We start from the raw sequence: 21,764 nt of genomic DNA on the forward strand, positions 1-21,764 counted from the left end.
AACAAATTTGAGTTGTGAAAGTTTTGTTATCACTGGTAATAAAGATTAGAAGGCTTCCATTCAGTTTTTTAGTTATGGAAAAGATTGAATTCTAAATTTTTTTTTTTAAGATTTTTATTTATTTATTTGACAGAGAGAGACACAGCGAGAGAGGGAACACAAGCAGGGGGAATGGGAGAGGGAGAAGCAGGCTTCCCGCGGAGCAGGGAGCCTGATGCGGGGCTCAATCCCAGGACCCTGGGATCATGAGCTGAGCCGAAGGCAGACGCTTAATGACTGAGCCACACAGGCGCCCCTGAATTCTAAATATTTTTGTAAGAGATCCGTAAAGTGAATTAAAGACAATAAATTGCAGTAATATCACAGAAAAATATTCTTTTCCAGGCAGTTTTACTTGCTTAACCTTAGTATATCATAAGACATTTCCGTATCTTATCTGCATCAGTTTATAATGTAAATAAAATATACACTGTTGAATTAAATCTTGGTTATAGAGTATGGGCCAGTATGTAATAAATACAGACGTTTACATAATTTTTTATCTTTCCAGTTTTTATCCATGATTTGCCAAAATTCATTTTTTGCATGGTTCTTTTACTTATTACTTACAGTAGAACTAATTAATGAAGACAGTCTGTTTCTTTATATAAAATGTTGTCTTTGAGCTTAATTTTATTTTTGAATTTTTCTTCAGGGCTTTTAGTCATGAACACTAAAAAGCAAGTATTGGTTTTATGACACTGAAAGGAGGGTTGGGGGGGTTTATACCAAACCATTATTGTGTAATCATAAGGATAATGAGTCTGGAATTACTTTTTCTGTGGTCAGCTTTTTCTGATGCATGCCTTAGTTTTCATGACTTCTGAAAGGTTTTTTGTTATCATTTTCATTAATGTATTAAGTTGAACCATATGAAATTGCTGCTTCTCTAAGTTTGAAAATGATTAAATATTGGCAGTTTCTTGAGATTCAACTTAATATTTAAATGTATTCATTTTTTGTACTAGGAAAATTAGAGCAAATATTGAATGGTAAAGTATTTTGGAAACTCAGGAGCATTTTTCACTCTGTCATCTTTACTCATTATCTTCAGAAAATAGTAGAGTTCTTAAAAGAAAGAAACATTGACTATTTTTTAATATATTTGGCATTGTTATTAAGTTTATTTTTTTATTTTATTTCGTCGTACCTGACTAGAACTTACCGTTTTCTTGACTTTGAAAGGAAAATCAATTATATTATGATCCTTCCACTGGAATTTATTACTACTGTGATGTGGAAAGTGGTCGATACCAATTTCATTCTCGAGTTGATTTGCAGCCTTATCAGACATGTGGCACAAAACAAAGTAAGGATAAAAAATTGAAGAAGAAAAGAAAGGATCCAGATTCTTCTGTAACAAATGAGGAAAAGGTAATGTCTTCATAATTTTAAAAATTTACTTAATGATGATATAATTATGTCAGAGTTTTTGATGAAACTGAAAATCATCATCTAGTAACTCGGTATTTCAAACATACCCATTAAGATATCAAAATCTATCAACCAAGGAGCATTCACAGGGGGCACAGATGGACTTTTTCACAAATTCTTAGTCACTAGAAATAAAAGGAATTTCTTAAAAGTCTGAGGGAGGTAGATTTAGGGCAGATAAAATACTCATGTGTTACATAATTTGGAAGAAGAACCGTCAGACCCTCAACCAATAAGTTGATGTTGCGGCGCCTGGTCGCTCACTCAGTTAAGGGTCTGCTTTTGGCTCGGGTCATGATCCTGGGGTCCTGGGATCAAGCCCTGCGTGAGGCTCTCTGCTCATTGGGGAGTCTACTTCTCCCTCTCCCTCTGTGCTCTCTGTCCCTCACTTGCTCTCTCAAATAAATAAATAAAATCTAAAAAAAAATTATAAGTTGGGCGCCTGGGTGGCTCAGTCGGTTAAGCGACTGCCTTCGGCTCAGGTCATGATCCTGGAGTCCTGGGATCGAGTCCCGCATCGGGCTCCCTGCTCAGCGGGGAGTCTGCTTCTCCCTCTGACACTCTTCCCTCTCGTGCTATCTCTCATTCTCTCTCTCTCTCTCAAATATATAAAATCTTTAAAAAAAAAAATTTATAAATATAAGTTGATGTTATTGCACAATTCACAATAAAAGCACAGATTGTAAGTAGACATAGATAAAAGTTCTGCTTCTTAGTCATGTTGAGCAATTTCTTACCTGTTATGTTAGCAAACATTAAATCAGTTGCTAGCAAATACAGGATATGTATGTATTTATTAGAAGTGGAAATTGGTGTCTTTTTTTTTTTTAAGGATTTATTTATTTTACAGCGAGAGAACAGGAGGAGAGGCAGAGGGAGAAGAGAGAATCCTCAAGCAGACTTCCCACATTGTGGGGACCCCAGTGCAGGTCTTGATCCCACAACACTGAGATCATGACCTGAGCCAAAACCAAGAGTCGGTGGCTCAACCGACTCAGACACCCAGGTGCCCTTGGTGTCTTTTGGGAAAAGTAGATTGGCCATTTGTATCAATAACCATAAAAATGTTAATATTCTTTAAATGGAAAATCTCATTTCAGGTAATATTTTTAAAAATCCAAAGAGGGGTGTCTGGTGGCTCAGTCGGTTGAGCGTCCGACTCTTGATTTCAGCTTAGGTCACGATCTCAGGGTTGTGAGATCTAGCCCCATATTGGGCTCTGTGCTCAGCATGGAGTCAGCTTGGGATTCTCTATCTCCTTCTGCCCCTTTCCTTGCTCATGTTCGTGCATGCGTGTGCTCTGTCTCTGTCTCTCAAATAAACAAATAAAATCTTTAAAAAAAAATCCAAAAAAAGAAGAATGCCTTTGTGTAGTTATATAGCAATATTTTTAAGAACAGGAAAAAATTTAAGAGTTCAAATGGCCTGCAAGATATTGGTTAAGAAAATGATAGTATGTTTAATTGAAAAGCATTCTTTAGGCCTTAAAATGGTAATTCATAAAGATGGGGGAATTTAAAAAATGCTTCTGATACAAGGTTAAATTTAAAGAAGGAAGATATAAAAAACGTTACCAGTGCTCTTATGTGTATTCCCCAGACAGATAAGGTTGGTGCTTTATATGCCAATTTGTTATATTGGCATTTTGTGAATTGTGGCAACTACTAGATACTTCACTCTTAAAATTTTATCTAATATTTTTCTCTTAACCAAAGAGAAAAGTTTTTTAATGTATGATACTAAAGTTCACATATGGAATTAGGTTTCCTTTGGATTTACTTTCTCTATTTGATTTGTTTGTATTTCTCTTATTTTCACTGACATACCTAGGAATAAAAGAGAATGTGACTAAATAGTAAAAATGATTTTTCTGTTTGCTTTCAAGACCTCTGTTTTAATGATTTCTACCTGTTGCTAGTAGTTGAACTATTTGAAAGTATAGGTTTTGAAAGTACTTCTTTCTAACAATAGATAAGAACATAGAGGGTCCTTAAATGACTTTTCCTGACAAACTAGAGAATGAAATTTGAAAGTGTTTTGTAAGATTTTAGCTCCCATAACTGCTCTTCTTTACCATCCTTCTTCAAAAATGTGTGAACTCTAGGATAGGAACTTAAAAACAATCCTGATAGGATTTTGAGAATTCCCCAAAGATTCTAAAAGGTAGCTGTGAAGCATGGGAGACCATTTAAGACATCGTCATCTTTTTTTTTTTTTTATTAAGATACTCTTGAACCTCACTCTTTGCGAGTGGGGGTATGGTGGAAAGAGATTGGCATAAATAACTTGAAATATGCATATATGCCTCAATGTCCACATGTAGGCCTCCATTCTTATTTCTTAATGAATATTTATCTAACATTCTGGACTGGTAGATGGTTTTTAAGAATAGCACCTTTGGCATTTTCACTCATTCCCACTCCACATATGTTTTCCTATAAGCAGTGATAATAATATAATATACAGGATTGGAAACTGCTTTTTTTTTTTTTTTTTTTAAGTAGATACAGGTAGGGGAATTTTTGCCTATAATTCACAGTGGCCTTTAAAGCTCCTCATAGTTTTTCAGCTTGTTTTCCTTGTTCTTGCCTTTGATGAGTTTGTATTGCTGGGAGCATACATACTTTATCATACTGTGAGTGTTTAGCTGGTCTCCAAACTGAATTTATGCTACTGTTAAAAATATGTGTTTAAGATGCTCTCATATTTTATAAAATAACAGAAGACCATATGAATTCACTTCATCATGTTGCTTTAGGTAGAAAGAAAATTCAGAGTATGTTACAAACCAAAGCAAAATAACTGATTCTTTTAAGTTTAAAATAATAGATTTATTTGTCATAAGGTATGCCTACTCTACATGTATAATAAATAATAAAAGGCTTATGCTTGCTAATTTGGAATTTTAGAATAAAAGAGATGTAATGGATTCATCTATACTTTAAATTGTTTTGTATAATCAGACCAACTATATGAAAGTACTAAATGTTAGTAAAACTGTAGCTCTGCTACTTTAGGTGAATCTGGATCTTTGTAAAAATTTTTTTAAAGATTTATTTATTGAGAGAGCGCGCATGTGTGCCGTGCGCAAGTCAGGAGAGGCAAAGGGAGAGAGGCTGGGCGTGGAGCCCAACTTGGGGCTCGATCCCACAGTCCATGAGATCATGACCTGAGCCAAAACCAAGAGTTGGATGCTTAACCGACTGACCCACCAGGCATCCTACATCTGGATCTTTAAATCGCTGTTGTAATTAAAGCTGATTCTGTATTGTATGTGTTTTGATTTGATTATTGGTTAGAAGTTCAAAAACAAAATTTAGGGTAAATATATTCTCTAGGCTTGCACTATCCAATAAGGTAGCCAGCCACTAGCCTCATATGGCTGTTGAGCACTGGAAATGAGGCTCGTCCTAATTATGGTGTTTTGTTAAGTATAAACTACAGTATACTCAGTTTTGAAGACTGAAAGTCTTGAAGTACAGAAAATCCATGTAGAATATTTCATTAATAGTGTTATAGTGATTAAATGTTATTTATATATAATAAAAGATAATATTTTGTAAATACTGGAGAGATAAAAGGAATTTCACCTGCTTTTGCCTTTTTAATGTGGTTGCTAGGACATTTTAAAGTATACACACACACACACACACACACACACACACACACACACACACAGATGTATATAGCTTGCATTGTATTTTTGTTGGACATGGACAGAAGTGGGCTAGGCCGTCGCATGGTCCAAGCAATATGTGATAAGGGCCTGGACTGGGACAGTTAGGGAATAGTTAAGGAAAATTGGGATAAAGTGTAAACAGTCTATAGCACTTGGAAATGGATTCCATGTGGTAGTTAAGGGGATGTCAAAGATAACTATAAGATTGTTGATTTGGGTGATAAGAGGATGGGTAATGTCATTAAGTAAGAAAGAATATGAGAGGAAGAGGGGGTTATAGGTAATAGCTATTGGTATTTCATATATAATGTTGTACATATATCTTCACTAATTTTTTGAGACATTTAGCATTAAACGTTAGAAGATGGTCATGTTTAAGGTATTTTCCCCTTGTTCCCACCTCCCCACCTATGTCTTTCCAGGATTTGAATTCAGAAGATCAAAAAACATCCAGTGTTGAACATATAAGCTGCAGTGAGGGAGAAGATTTTGCAAATATGAAAAAGAAGGCCAAAATAGACATTCATTACAAAAATAGTCCCCCCAAATTTATTGTTCCAGTTAGCGGAAAGACTACAGAATCTTCTCTTAATGAAAACATTTATAATTCAACATCATTTAAAGATGAGAAAATCATGGAGACTGATAGTGAGCCAGAAGAAGGTGAAATTACAGACTCTCAGACAGAGGACAGTTATGATGAAGACATTACCAGTGAAGACAATGTAACTGCAGAAGATAGTGAGGATGAAGGTAAGTAAATAACTATTGTTTAATTTTCTGTAAATAACCCAGTCTGGTCATTGTAAAAGAGCAACAGAGTTAAAAATGTTAGTAACTCTTGTATTTGCCAAAAAATAAGCGGGCTGTTTTAAACATTATTTTGTATATGTGTGTGTGTGTGTGTGTGTGTGTGTGTGTATTTTTTGAGATTTTATTTATTTGACAGAGAGAGACATAGCGAGAAAGGGAACATGAACGGGGAGAGGGAGAGGCAGGCCCACTGAGCAGGGAGCCCGATGCGGGGCTTGATCCCAGGACCCTGTGATCATGACCTGAGCCGAAGGCAGACGCTTAACGACTGAGCCACCCAAGCCCCCCTAAACTGATTATTTTAATGACATTGTTGAAAATTATGTGATCTACCAACAAAGTGGTCTCCAGTACCATTGTGGTTATTTTTAGAGGGAAGAATTTGAATAAATGACTAATAGTTGGACCTTAAAGTTTTATTGCATTGAATGGCCTAGTCAGTAGAACAAAACCAAGTTACATACATTCTAAAGTATATACTAAGGCTATTTTGGTGGGTTAGATATTTGTAGTCTACTTTTGTAACTGAGGGGAAAAAATAAGTTGCCTTTAAAAAGTGTAGTCCAGGGGCTCCTGAGTGGCTCAGTCGGTTAAGTGAGCTCCCTGCTCAGTGGGGAGCTTGCGTCTCCCTTTCCCTCTGCTGCTCCCCCTGCTTGTGCTCTCTCTCTCTCTCTCTCTGTCAAATAAATAAATAAAATCTAAAAAAAAAAAAGTGTAGTCCATGAATTCAGCTACATAGGTATTATGGTAAATCTTACATTTAAAAAATATATATTTATTTTAGGGAGAGGGGCAGAAGGGAGAGAGAGAATCTGGAGCAGATTCCACACTGAGTGTGGAGCCTGATGCAGGGCTTGATCTCCCGACTCTGAGATCACGACCTGGGCTGAAACAAGGGTCGGGTGCTCAACTGACTATGCTACCCAGGCACCCCAAATCTTTTATTTTTTAAACTTGAGGTTGTAAAGACATACTTTTAAAGCCCAGGATTTTATATTAGGTTATATGAGCTTATTTTGTTCTCGATGAAGTTTCTTTCACTTTTATTTTTAAAGCAGGACTCAGTTTTTCTGAGTTAATATAAAAATTCCTGTTTAGGATATTTTCAAATTCCAACACCTTAAAAAAGAGAGAGAATTGTTTATATTGTAATTGTGATAGACCCTGAATATCTTTAGGTTGATCACTTTAAATTGGTAAGTGTTAAAGCCTTATCAAGTATGTCATATAGCAGAATTTAAGAAGGTTGTTTCAAATAATTAGGATTTTTGATCTGTACTTTTTTTTTTTTTATCTTAAAGATTTTTATTTGAGCAATAGAGAGCATGCGAGCAGGGGTATGGGGAGGAGCAGAGGGAGAGGGACAAGCAGACTCCATGCTGAATGTGGAGTCCTACACGGGCTCAGTCTTATGACCCTGACATCACAACCTGAGCCAAAATCAAGAGTCGGATGCTAAACTGGTTGAGCCACCCAGGCACCCCTCAATACATTTTACTTTATGGATGCTTCCTATTCTTGCCTAGAAATTTTTTCCATAGCATTTGAATTAATACTTACACATTTCTTTCTTTAACAGATGAAGAAAAAATTTGGCCCCCCTGTATTAGAGTAATTGTTATTAGATCACCAGTATTGCAGACAGGATCACTTTTTATCATTACAGCTGTAAACCCTGCTACAATTGGAAGGTAAAAATGTTTAATGTTATTATGTTTGTGTATTTATCTTACTCCAACGGATTGTATATTCCTCAACCAGTTATAAAATGTGCATGGTACTTGTTGAATAGGCAGACACTGAATGACATCCATGTTCCTCCCTCTCCCACTCAGAAAATATTGTTGACCCTTATCTCTGTCACAGAAATTTTGTCATTTTCATCCTTTTGTACTGCCCTTTCTGGTTTAAATTCCTTCACTAAATCCAGTGTTTGTCCAGTATTTAATCCCCTTCCGATGTTTCTTTTACCCCTTTGTAATTCATAACCAGCTTGGTAGAGAGGTAGGTTTTAATGATGAGTAGGATAATTTCATTACTTCCCAGTGGGAAAGAAAATAATTCATATTCTGTACAAAATCTTAGTTTTAAATTCTTGAAAATAGTATGGTCCTTTTACATATAGTAATAGAAGCGAGAATGTAGTCAACAGATCTGGAATGATTGATGTTAGTACAAAGGATATGCTGTTCTGGATGTTTATTATTATTTTTTTATAAAGATTTTTATTTATTTAGAGAGGGAGAGACAGCATGTGAGTATGGGGCAGAGGGGGAGAATCTCAAGCAGACTCTGCACTAAGCATGGAGCCTGACTTGGGGCTCAATCTCATGATGAGCCGAAACCAAGAGTTGGACTCTTAACTGACTGAGCCACCCAGGCACCCCTAGATATCTATTATTAACCTGGGGTAGATGTATCAAAAAATAAAAGTAATCCTGGAACTTCTTTCAAACAGGAAATTTAGAGTAGGATTAAGGAAATGACTTAAGTGTGATAGAGGGACTTGCATTTTAACATTTTCTTTTAAAACAACAATGACAAAATCTTAAAAAATACCATTTCTGTGTTAATTGTGTTTAATCTATATATGGTTCAAAAATTATTAAAGACACTTTACTTAACTCTGCAGAGAAAAAGATATGGAGCATACTCTCCGAATCCCTGAAGTTGGTGTTAGTAAGGTAAGCTCTTTGATTTTTCAAGTATAGCACCCTAGATATGATTTTATAAACCCTCATTATGACAGGAAGCTTAGGGGCTTTTTTATTTAGTAGAAAGTTTAATAGTCCAGGTATTAATGGAAATGAAAGCAATTGAGATTTGTTTATTCCACTGCTTGCGAGAATAATTATCAAAATTAGAGTAAACTAAATGATGTTTAATTTTTAACAGTCTGGAGCAGGAATAGAAATGTAGATTAAGTAGTAAAGTAATACCCATTTAACAAATACTTATTGAGTGAAATAAATGTTCTTGATATGGTGGTTCAAAAATGAATCAGACCTGGATTCAGGCTATTTTATTAGATGGTTACTGTTGAGTCCAGAGTATATTACAACTCAAGAACTATTTGTCCTCTACCACCCAAGGCTTTTATAGCTTTTCCTAGTTGCTCCTCTAATGGTTTCAGGAAAAAGAATACTTGGGTTTTTGAAACAAACAAAGCAGCATTGCAACTTTAGTTACAAGTAGAAAAACAAAAGGTTTTGCTACTGATACTCTTTATATTTGCTATTTTTCTTTTTCTTTACTGTATTTTCTGTAGTTTTTCCCTCTCTTCCATGGTGGTTATCTTTTTCTGACCTTTCATCATCCCCATTTTGTTTCTATTTAATAGATTATAATATGGATCTAAAGTATACATTTTATGTGATTTTTGTCTTTTGAGGATGAAATTTGTTTTCCATTATAGTTTGAAAGTCCACTTATTTTTTACTTTGTTTCAACTCATTCAGAAGGGAGGAAATTTTCATAATCTTAACTCTGACCAAATTATCTTGCTTTTTTACTTTACTATGACCCTTCTGCCTCCAAAGAAAACCCACTCTGTGATTTAAATAGCCATTCAATCTAAAATATAAGTAGTTCTGTAGTGGCATTTCTGCTCTTTCTTTCTTTAAAACTAAGATATTCACTGGTGGGGTAAATGGTTTGTTACTGTATGAAATCATTTTGACAATATATATCACATGTCCAGATAGATGAAAAAAATTAAATAAAAAACCCTGGACACTTCAGATTAATATTTGGGGAAAATGGAATCTGTCAGTGGATAGGGGAAGACCTCCTAAGTTTAAAAAAAATGAGAAAAAATCAGAGAAGACATAATTTTGAGTAATTTTAAGTTTGAAGTTCTTGTCACGTTAAACAAATTTAAAAGGCAGATTACATGGGGCACCTAGCTGGCTGAGTCAGTAGAATGTGGAACTCTTGATCTCGAGGTTGTGAGTTTGAGTTCCATGTTGGAGGTAGGGTTTACTTAATAATAATAAAAAAGAAAGGCAGGTTAGGACAGTAAGACAAATATGACAAAATATGTATCTTTTATGTTCTAAAATCTCATACAAATTTCATTTTTTTCAAACCCCACTGTGACACTAATAGATAAGTGAGCAAAGGCTATAAATAAACAATTCACAATGCAGGGGATATCATTACTTTGTGAAAACCATTCAGTCTTTCTAAAAATTTTAAGAAATACAAATGAAGTCAAAATGTCAGTTTTCATTTGTCATATTTATTAAATTTCACTCCTGTTGGGAGCATAATTTAGAACAGCTCTTTAGAATAAGGTTTCAAGTCAAAAGACTTGAAACTATTTAAATACTTTGGTATAGTTGTTAGTATGCTAAAGAACCCAGTTGAAAAAAAATGTATGAAGGACATGAAGAGAAAATATACAGAAGAGGAAATCCATGGGGCTAAAAAATATAAGAAAAGGTTTCAGTCTTCGTAGTAATTGAGGAAATGCAAATTAAAATCACGATAATGAGATTTAATTTCATACCTTTTATGCTTGCAAAAACTGAAGATTCTGACGATACCAAATATTGGTTAAGACTGTATATTCTTGGCAACAAGAATTCTTATAGTTTGCTTTTGGGAATATAAATTGGTACAACCACTTTGGAAAACAATATGGCAGTATCTAATAAAGTTTAAGATTTGCACGTACTGTGACTTAGCACTTTCATTCTTAAGAATATACTCCTGAAAAACCCTTGCATTGTCTACAGGAATGTTGCATGTATAAGAATGTTGATAGAAACATCTTAAAAAATAATAAAACCTTGGGGGAAAAAACTGGATGTTCATCAGAATATGTTGAAGAATCCGTACAGTGAGTTTTACCATTCAGCAAAATGGCAAAACTGTACACAACTGGATGTACCTCACAATATAATATTAAGCCAAAGAAACAAAATAAAAGAAATATGTACGGTAGCATATGTTTGTCAGAACTTATCCAACTGTAAATGTAAGACCTGTGAATTTTCTGTATATGAATTACATCTCAAGAAAATATTCATACAGTGTAATTCCCATTATGTCAAGTTTAAAGCAGAATAAACATGAATTGTTAATGAATGCATACATACGGGGTGAACGTAATCGAGGCATCATGATTAAATATTGAACCTTTGAAAAGAAAGGGTGTGGGATGGACAGAATGAGTTACACATCCATGAATAATAATTTTTCTTTTAAATATCTGAGGCAAGGGGGCCTGAGTGGCTCAATTTGTTAAGTGCCTAACTCTTGATTTCAGCTTAGGTCATATCTCGGTCTTGAGATCAAGCCCCATGTTGGGCTCCATGCTCAGCATGGAATCTGCTGGGGATTCTCTCTCTCTCTCCTCTCCCTCCGCCCCTTCCCCCACTCACACCCTCTCTCTCTGAAATAAATAAACTAAAATCTAAAAAATAAATACCTGAGTCAAATATGGCAAAATTTATTAAAGCTGGGTCATGGGTAGACCAGTTCAGTATATTCTTTTGTGTGTTTGGAACACTTTATAGTTTATAAGAATTTTTTTTCTTTTTTTTTCAAAGGTTTTGTTTGTTTATTTGACAGAGAGAGAGAGAGAGCACAAGTAGGGGGAGAAGAAGGCTCCTCGCTGAGCAGGGAGTCCAATGTGGGGCTCAGTCCCATGACCCTGGGATCGTGGCCTGAGCTGAAGGCAGATGATTAACTGACTGAGCCACCCAGGCACCCCTGTTTATGAAAATTTTTAAGAACAACTTCACTGGGATACAGTCCATATCCTGTATACAATTTAGGCATTGAAAGTGTATAATTCAAAGGTTTTTTGTATAGAATTGTATAGCCATCACCACAGTCAGTTTCAGAACATTTTCCTTTTTTTTTTTTTAAGATTTTATTTATTTATTTGAGAGAGAGAGAGCATGAGCCAGAGGGGCAGAGGGAGAGGGAAGAAACAGGCTCCCAGCTGAGCAGGGAGCCCGATTTAGGGTTCGATCCCAGGGCCATGAGATCATACTGAGCCAAAGGCAGACACTTAACCGACTGAGCCACTTGGGCGCACAGTTTCAGAACATTTTCATCACCATTAGAAGAAACATAATAGTCACTCATTTCCTTTTAACTCCCACAGGCCTAGGCAACCATAGTCTACTTTTATCTTCTGTGGATTTGCCTGTTCTGCACATGTCCTGTAAATTGAATCCTATAACATGTAGTTGTTTTTACCTAGCTTTTTCACTTAATATGTCTTCAAGATTCATTCATGTTGTAGCATATATCAGTACTTCATTTCTTTTTATTGCCAAATAATAATGCCAGTGTATGGATATACATCTTGTTTATCAGTTCGTTGTCATTTGAATTGTTTCCACTTTTTGACTACTAAGAATAATGCTGTTGTGAACATTCATATACAAGTTTGTATTTGAATGTATGTTTTTATTACTCTTCATGTATACCTAAACATAGAATTGCTGGTCCTGTGGTAACTCTGTTTAACCTTTTCAGGAACTGCCATACCCTTTTAAAGCAGGTACACAGTTTTACATTTCCACCAGCAGTGTATTACTTACGAAATTGTAAATTAAATATTTGCAGTTCTTTATCCAATTAAATAGACATGTACTGGGTATATGCCATTATATGTGAGGCTCTGTGTTGTATGTACTGAGTGGTAAGCAAAAATGTCAACCAAACAGTAATTGTGAGCCATACGGCGACTATCACATATGCAGTAACTTTGTGTAGTGTAATTGTTATATAAACAAAGTACAAGGAGGGAATGATTAGTCCTGAGTATTGAAAATCTGGAAAACTTCTCTGAGAAGTTCACCTTTGGGGACGCCTGGCTGGCTCAGTCAGTAGAGCATGCGACTCTTGATCTTGGGGGTTGTGAGTTCGAACCCCATGTTGGGTATAGAGATTTTTTTTTTTAAAGATTTTATTTATTTAATAGAGAGAGAGGAAACACAAGCAGGGGGAGTGGGAAAGGGGGAAGCAGGCTTCCTGCCGAGCAGGGAGCCTGATGCGGGGCTTGATCACAGGACCCTGGGATCATGACCTGAGCCGAAGGCAGTCGCTTAACCAACTGAGCCACCCAGGCACCCCGGGTATAGAGATTATTTTTAAAAAATAGAATCTTTAAAAGAAAAAGTTCATCCTGAATGTTTGAAGTCACCTTTTGTATTAAGAATTTTTAATAATAAAGACCAATACTTTTAATAGGTGAAAAAATAGTTTCAAATGTTTTAAATGGTATAATCTCAACTATATTATAAAGGTAGAAAATGTAAGACACACTTAATTATTAACGGCAGTAGTAGGTGGAATTATGGGTGACTTTTTCTTCTGTAGCCTTCACATTTCTACCAGAGGCATTGTTACACTTTTGTATTCAGGAAAAAAAGTATTAAAAATAGTAAAATTTGGGGCATCTGGCTGGCTTAGTAGAACGTGCAGCTCCTGATCTCGGGGTCATGAGTTTGAGCCCCACATTAGGAGTAGGGCTTACTTAAAAAAAAAAGATAAAATAATAAAAATTAAATTCTCATAGACTTAAGTCTCACATCGTGTGATAGAAATTATGGTTTAAAAAAAAAGTATTCTTTATAATTACCTCGTTCTTTATTTTTTTTAAGTTTCATGCAGAAATTTATTTTGACCATGACTTACAAAGTTATGTCCTTGTGGATCAAGGTAGTCAAAATGGTACAATTGTTAATGGAAAACAGATTCTTCAGGTGAGTGTATATATATTAATTCCTTGCACATAAGTCTTAAAAAATGAACTGAAATTTTTATTCTGAAGGCCGTAGTTACTATACATATAATTTGTTTCAGATTACTATTCAAGCCCAAATGTATTACATGGAAGGGGATTCACAGAAAGGACTGAAAAAAGTATAGAATAAGTGGATACTTAACTCTTGAGTTTTGTCTTCTAATTATATATCTATGCCTTATTTTAGAAGTGAATGCATTTTAAAGCTATTCAAAGTAAAGGTTCTTACAGTAACTTAAAAGGCACTCCTTTTTTTGTGTTTTTTTAAAAATTGTTTTAATGGAAATGTTGCTAAAGTGGATACTCCTTGAAGACAGAGCCTATGTCTATCCAGTTAACTCTTTTATCACCAACATTTGGCAAGGTGCTTGGCACATAACATATGGAAGAAAGTAAATGGAAGGGAGTGGGGGAGGCCTTATTCTTAGTCTGTAAGAATAAAAAATGAAATAAAACTGAATTATCAGAGAAAAGAAGAGGAAAAAAGGGAAATATGCACTTAGCCCCTTAACACTTTGTCTTTTTGACTGTGATGGTTATTCATTTTGGTAATAGATTGTTTGATGTTTGGGTTGGGTATTTCTCTGGGATTACGCATGGAGATGAGATTAGCGGGTTTTGATAATATAAAAGAAGTTGCTCAGTTCAGGTATCTTCTCCACTAGTTGAACATTATATCATCCTCAAGTTGTGGAAATGTGTGCTGTGTGTGCATATGTGTGTCTCTCATTGAGAACCATCCTAAATATTTTTTTGTTTTAATCAGACACTACTTACAGTAGATATAAAATAATCTTACATAACTCTCTTGGGTTTCTGTTTTGTAATTTTTTTCTTTAGCCTAAAACTAAATGTGACCCTTATGTACTTGAGCATGGTGATGAAGTGAAAATTGGAGAGACTGTACTGTCTTTTCACATCCACCCTGGCAGCGATACCTGTGATGGCTGTGAACCAGGACAGGTTCGAGCTCACCTTCGTCTTGATAAGAAAGATGAATCTTTTGGTATGTGAAGCATATTGTTATATGTGGGCATAATAACTTTTCTGTTTAATTCACTGGAGTGTTCTACAAAAGTATCAGCTACCAGCTTTGTATTTAATTGATATAATACTGTATTGAGATACATTTATATTTTAGTGAATATTATGTGAGATAAGTATTATCACGTGAGACTAAGAAATGACATGTATTTGAAATTTGAAACCTAGGCTAGTTGCTTATGATTTTAGTTGATTTTTTTAAGCTGGTAGATTATGATTTTGGTTGATTTTTCTGTGCAGCAATTTAGTTGTGCTATTATAGCATTAGGTTGCTTTCTGACCCATAAGCTAATCATTAGCTATTTTTGCTAATAGAGTTTAATAGACTTTGGAAGCAGCACAGCAGTGATAGCTAAATGTCCTTCAAAAGGGTAATTGTGACATAATTATAGTAAAGATTGGTTTCCTTTTGACTTCTGTTTATGGATATGAAAAAGTCATCCATGGTTAAACTCTGTCATATAATAATATATAAAATAATAGGCTGGGGTAATAAGAGTTATTCGTTGATATGTTTGCTTTCTTTTTTTTTAATGATTTTACTTATTTGAGAGAGAGGGAGCCTGAGTGGGGGGAGGGGCAGACAGCTGAGCAGGGAGCCTGATGCAGGTCTTGATCCCAGGACTTGGGGATCATGACCTGAGCCGAAAGCAGATTCTTAACTGACTGAGCCGCCCAGGCACCCCAGTATGCTTGCTTTCCTACTTAGAGCTTCTGTTGCTATATCATCTGTATATATACATCATTATTTTCTATAACAACACTGTAAGAGGTTGCTGTCTTATTTAAATCCACTCATCAGAGGCTTTTAAATTTTAAATAGATACTTTGAACCAGTAAGAAGTAATTTTTTTTACATCAAGTTTTTCCCCCAAATACCAACTATATGTGTTCATTGTATATTTTTTGTTTTCTGATACTAGATTATGAAAATGAGTATGGTACATTACACAGCAATGTGAATCTTGGATTCAGTGATTTTTTACATGCCTATATTCCTTTGGAAAATTAACAATATTTCTGCATTTGAAATTCTGTTATAATCATATCAAAAAATTAAGATGTTCAGTGTTCTTTTGTTATCTATACTGTAGCATTCCTATAGTCTTTGGGATTTGGTTTACTTTCCAAGTAGATTTATTTACCAAAATGCTGAAAGGACATCACCACAACCCAAGATTCCTTTATATTAATGTTTAGTTGAGCTTTTAGTTAATATGCAGATGGAATAGTATTAATTTTTTATTATTAAGTAACAATATTAATTTTGTATAAAATCTGTCAGACTTAGTATTTTTTTTTTTAAACTAAACAACTTCTTCCTTTTAGTTGGTCCAACGCTAAGTAAGGAGGAAAAAGAGTTGGAAAGGAGAAAAGAATTAAAGAAAATACGAGTAAAATATGGTTTGCAGGTAAGGATGTTAAATATTTTTACATTTATTATTTATGCATCTGGATTTGAGTAAAAATGTCTTTAGATATGCATAGTCCATTTTATATATAAAAATACAGCTATTTAGAATGATTTTGAGGTTTATGTAATTTGGTTACTGTTTACTTCAACAACTACTGAGGCTGTAGTAGAAAAATGATTATAATACCCAACATTTAAATAGCCATTTCTGGTTTTTAAAAAACTTGGATTAAGATGGTACCATTGAAGAACATTGTTTGAGTACTAGTACTGCCTGATTTCAAGACTTCCTATAAGCCACAGTAATTAAGACAGTATAGTATTGGCATAAAGATGAACAGGCGAGGGGAACAGAATAATGAAATAAGAAATAGATTCACAGATACATAGATGTGTGTGTGTGTGTGTGTGTGTGTATGTATGTGTATGTGTATGTATGATTTTCAACAAAGGTGTGAAGGCAGTTTGGTGCAGAAAGGATGGTCTTTCAACAAATGTACTGAAACACTTGGATAGCCATATGCAAAAGCAAACAAAATAACTTTGATCTGATACAGTACATTAACGAAAGAACAAGAATCATACGATCCTCTCAATAGATGCAGAAAAAGCATTTGACAAAGTACAGCATCCTTTCTTGATCAAAACTCTTCAGAGTATAGGGATAGCGGGTACATACCTCAATATCATAAAAGCCATCTATGAAAAACCTACAGCGAATATCATTCTCAATGGGGAAAAGCTTTCAGCTTTTCCCCTAAGGTCAGGAACGCGGCAGGGATGTCCACTCTCACCACCGCTATTCAACATAGTATTAGAAGTCCTAGCCACAGCAATCAGACAACAACAAGGCATCCAAATCGGCAAAGAGAAAGTCAAACTCTCACTCTTTGCAGATGATATGATACTTTATGTGGAAAACCCAAAAGACTCCACCCCAAAACTGCTAGAACTCATACAGGAATTCAGTAAAGTGGCAGGATATAAAATCAATGCACAGAACTCAATGGCATTCCTATACACCAACAACAAGACAGAAGAGAGACAAATCAAGGAGTCGATCCCATTTACAATTGCACCCAAAACCATAAGATACCTAGGAATAAATTTAACCAAAGAGGCAAAAGATCTGTACTCAGAAAACTATAAAATACTCATGAAAGAAATTGAAGAAGACACAAAGAAATGGAAAAATGTTCCACGCTCATGGATTGGAAGAACAAACATTGTGAAGATGTCAATGCTACCTAGAGCAATCTACACATTCAATGCAATCCCCATCAAAATGCCATCCACTTTTTTCAAAGAAATGGAACAAATAATCCTAAAATTTGTATGGAACCAGAAGAGACCCCGAATAGCCAGAGGAATGTTGAGAAAGAAAAGCAAAGCTGGCGGCATCACAGTTCTGGACTTCCAGCTCTATTACAAAGCTGTGATCATCAAGACAGTATGGTACTGGCGCAAAAACAGACACAAAAATCAATGGAACAGAATCGGGAGCCCAGAAATGGACCCTCCACTCTATGGTCAACTCATCTTTGACAAAGCAGGAAAGAATGTCCAATGGAAGAAAGACAGTCTCTTCAACAAATGGTGTTGGGAAAATTGGACAGCCACATGCAAAAGAATGAAACTGGACCATTTCCTTACACCACACACAAAAATAGACCCCAAATGGTTGAAAGACCTAAACATGAGACAGGAGTCCATCAAAATCCTAAAGGAGAGCACAGGCAGCAACCTCTTCGACCTCAGCCACAGCAACTTCTTCCTAGAAACATCGCCAAAGGCAGGGGAAGCAAGGGCAAAAATGAACTATTGGGATTTCATCAAGATAAAAAGCTTTTGCATAGCTAAAGAAACAGTCCACAAAACCAAAAGACAACCGACAGAATGGGAGAAAATATTTGCAAATGACAGATAAAGGGCTAGTATCCAAAATCTATAAAGAACTTATCCAACTCAACACCCAAACAACAAATGATCCAATCAAGAAATGGGCAGAAGACATGAACAGACATTTTTCCAAAGAAGACGTCCAAATGGCCAACAGACACATGAAAAAGTGCTCAACATTGCTCGGCATCAGGGAAATCCAAATCAAAACCTCAATGAGATACCACCTCACACCTGTCAGAATGGCTAAAATTAACAAGTCAGGAAACTGACAGATGTTGGCGGGGATGCGGAGAAAGGGGAACCCTCCTACACTGTTGGTGGGAATGCAAGCTGGTGCAACCCCTCTGGAAAACAGTATGGAGGTTCCTCAAACAGTTGAAAATACCGCTACCATACGATCCAGCAATTGCACTACTGGGTATTTACCCCAAAGATACAAATGTAGGGATCCGAAGGGGTACGTGCATCCCAATGTTTATAGCAGCAATGTCCACAATAGCCAAACTGTGGAAAGAGTCAAGATGTCCATCGACAGATGAATGGATAAAGAAGACGTGGCATATATACACAATGGAATATTATGCAGCCATCAAAAGGAATGAGATCTTGCCATTTGCAACGACGTGGCTAGAACTGGAGGGTGTTATGCTGACTGAAATAAGTCAATCAGAGAAAGACATGTATCATATGACCTCACTGATATGAGGAATTCTTAATCTCAGGAAACAAACAACAAAGGTTGCTGGAGTGGTGGGGGATGGGAGGGATGGGTGGCTGGGTGATAGACATTGGGTAGGGTATGTGCTATGGTGAGCGCTGTGAATTGTGCAAGACTGTTGAATCACAGATCTGTACTTCTGAAACAAATAATGCAACATATGTTAAGAAAAAAGAAAAGAAGATAGCAGGAGGGGAAGAATGAAGGGGAGTAAGTCGGAGGGGGAGACAAACCATGAGAGATGATGGACTCTGAAAAACAAACTGAGGGTTCTAGAGGGGAGGAGGGGGGGGGATGGGTTAGCCTGGTGATGGGTATTAACGAGGGCACATTCTGCGTGGAGCACTGGGTGTTATGCACAAACAATCATGGATCACTACATCAAAAACTAATTATGTATGTTGATTAACATAATAAAAAATTTAAAAAAACTTTGATCTACACCTTGCAACATGTATAAAAATGAACTCAGAATGGATCATAAATATAAATTTAAAACTTTAAACTATGAAGTTTCTAGAAACAAACCTTTTTAAAAAAAAGTTAGGCAAAGGTTTTTTAAGTTACCTAACACGCAAAGCACAATCTGTAAAAGAGCAAATTAATAAATTGCACTTCTTCCAAAATTTCTGTTCTTCCAAGGACACTATTAAGAGAATGAAAAGATATGTGGCATATGGGTGGCTCAGCTGGTTGAATATCTGACTCCTGACCTCAGCTCAGGTCTGACTCTTGACCTCAGCTCAGGTCTTGATCTCAGAGTGGTGAGTTCAGGCCCCTCTTTGGGCTCCACATTGGGCATGGAGTCTACTTAAAAAAAAAAGAGAATGAAAAGATAAGCCACAGACTCGGAAAGATATTTACAAATCCTTTATCTGATAAAAGCCATAGATCTTATATCTGTAATATATAACGAAATCCCAAAACGCAATAAGAAAATTTATTTTTATTCATTTTTTATTTTTCAAATTTTTATTTAAATTCTAGTTAACATACAGTGTAATATTAGTTTCAGGAATAGAATTTAGTGATTAATCACTTATGTATAACACCCAGTGATCCCGATAACAAGTGCCCTCCTTAATACCCATCACCCATTTAGCCCATCCCCATCCTTCCATCAGCCCTTCCTTTGTTCTCTGTCGTTAGGAGTCTCATATGGTTTGCTTCCCGTCTCTTTTTTTTCTTTCCCATATAGTCATCTGTTTTGTTTCTTAAATTCCACATGTGATTGAAATCATATGATACTTGTATTTCGCTGAATGACTGATTTCGCTTAGCATAATACTCTCATTCCATCGATGTCATTGCAAATGACAAGATTTCATTCTTTTTGATGGCTAATATTCCATTGTGTGTATATATATATATATATATATATATCACTTCTTTATCCATTCACCAGTTGATGGATATTTGGGCTCTTTCCATAGTTTGGCTATTGTTGATGATGCTGCTATAAACATTGGAGTGCATGTGCCCCTTTGAATCTGTATTTTTGTATCCTTTGGGTAAATACCTAGTAGTGCAATTGCTGGATCATCGGGTAGTTCTATCTTTAACTTTTTGAGGAACCTCCATACTGTTTTCCAGAGTGGTTGCACCAGCTTGCATTCCCACCAACAGTGTAGGAGGGTTCCCCTTTCTCCGCATCCCTGCCGACATCTGTCGTTTCCTGTGTTAATTTTAGCCATTCTGACAGGTGTGAGGTGGTATCTCTTGTTTTGATTTGTATTTGTCTGATATTGAGTGATGTTGCATCTTTTCACGTGTCTGTTAGCCATCTGGATGTTTTCTTTGGAAAACATGTCTATTCATGTCTTCTGCCCATTAATAAGAAAATAATTTACAAATGAGCAAAAGAGGGGCACCTGGTGGCTCAGTTGGTTAAGCGTCTCCCTTCTGCTCAGGTCATGATCCCAAGGTCCTGGGATTGAGCCCTGCCTTGGGCTCCCTGCTTGGGGGGGATCCTGCTTCTTCCTCTCCATCTTCCCCTCTCCCCTGCTTGTGCTTTCTCTCTCTCTCTCAAGTAAATAAATAAAATCTTTAAATTAAAAAAGGTGAGCAAAAAAGGGGCGCCTGGGTGGCTCAGATGGTTGAGTGTCTGCCTTTGGCTCAGGTCAGGATCCCAGGGTCCTGGGATCGAGCCCCGCATCGGGCTCCCTGCTCAGCAGTGAGTCTGTTTCTCCCTCTGCCCCTCCACCTGCTTGTGCTTGCTCGCTCTCTTCCTCTCTTTGAAATAAATAAAATCTTAAAGAGATTTTGAGAGGGAGAGAGAGAGAATGAGCAAGGAGGAGGGGCAGAGGGAGAGAGAGAGAAGCAGACTCCCTGCTGAGCAGGGAGCCCGATGTGAGGGGATCATGAGTCCTGGGATCGGGACCTGAGCCCAAGGCAGACACTTACCAGCTGAGGCATCCAGACTCCCCAATAAATAAAATCTTAAAAAAAATAATAAAAATGGGCAAAAGATTTGAATAGACACTTCACCAATGCAGATGTACAGATGGCAGCTAAACACATGAAAAGATGTCTACTATTACTGGGAAGTTGCAAATTAAAACTAGGTAAAAAGACTATCCACACCAAGTGTTGGTAGGCATGTGGAGAGGCTGGAGTTCGCATACACTGCTGGTGAGAATATAAAGTGGCGCAATTGCTTTGGAAAATAGTTTCCTTAAAAGTTAAATGTATGCCTACCATGTGATTCACCGTTCTATTCCAAGGTATTTACCCAAGAGAAATGAAAGTATATGTTCATACAAAGACTTATAAACAAATGTTCATGATGTTTTTTTTCTTTCTTTTGAAAACCTTTTTTAAAAATTTTTATTTTTTATTACCAAAGTATAGTTGACATACAATGTTATATCACTTTCACATGGGAAGCATAGTGATTTGACAGTTATATCTGTTACATGATACTTAACCACAATAAGTGGAGTTACCATCTGTC

At 36.1% G+C, this 21,764-nt stretch overlaps 1 protein-coding gene across 3 annotated transcripts in view; it reads left to right on the forward strand.

Moving 5' to 3' along the window:
• AGGF1 (angiogenic factor with G-patch and FHA domains 1) overlaps positions 1-21,764 on the forward strand; it is a 54,732-nt gene that overhangs the window by 6,917 nt on the left and 26,051 nt on the right. For 2 of the 3 annotated variants that reach the window (XM_027604806.2, XM_027604804.2), the window contains exons 5-11: positions 1,225-1,413; positions 5,575-5,905; positions 7,545-7,656; positions 8,598-8,649; positions 13,591-13,692; positions 14,574-14,739; positions 16,107-16,189. In XM_027604806.2, coding sequence (XP_027460607.1) covers positions 1,225-1,413; positions 5,575-5,905; positions 7,545-7,656; positions 8,598-8,649; positions 13,591-13,692; positions 14,574-14,739; positions 16,107-16,189 — 1,035 coding nt within the window. The remainder of the gene's footprint in view (positions 1-1,224; positions 1,414-5,574; positions 5,906-7,544; positions 7,657-8,597; positions 8,650-13,590; positions 13,693-14,573; positions 14,740-16,106; positions 16,190-21,764) is intronic. The other variant, XM_027604807.2, reaches the window with a different exon arrangement.

The sequence above is a fragment of the Zalophus californianus genome, chromosome 5, assembly GCF_009762305.2.
Source record: "Zalophus californianus isolate mZalCal1 chromosome 5, mZalCal1.pri.v2, whole genome shotgun sequence".
Taxonomy (NCBI): Eukaryota; Metazoa; Chordata; class Mammalia; order Carnivora; family Otariidae; genus Zalophus; species Zalophus californianus.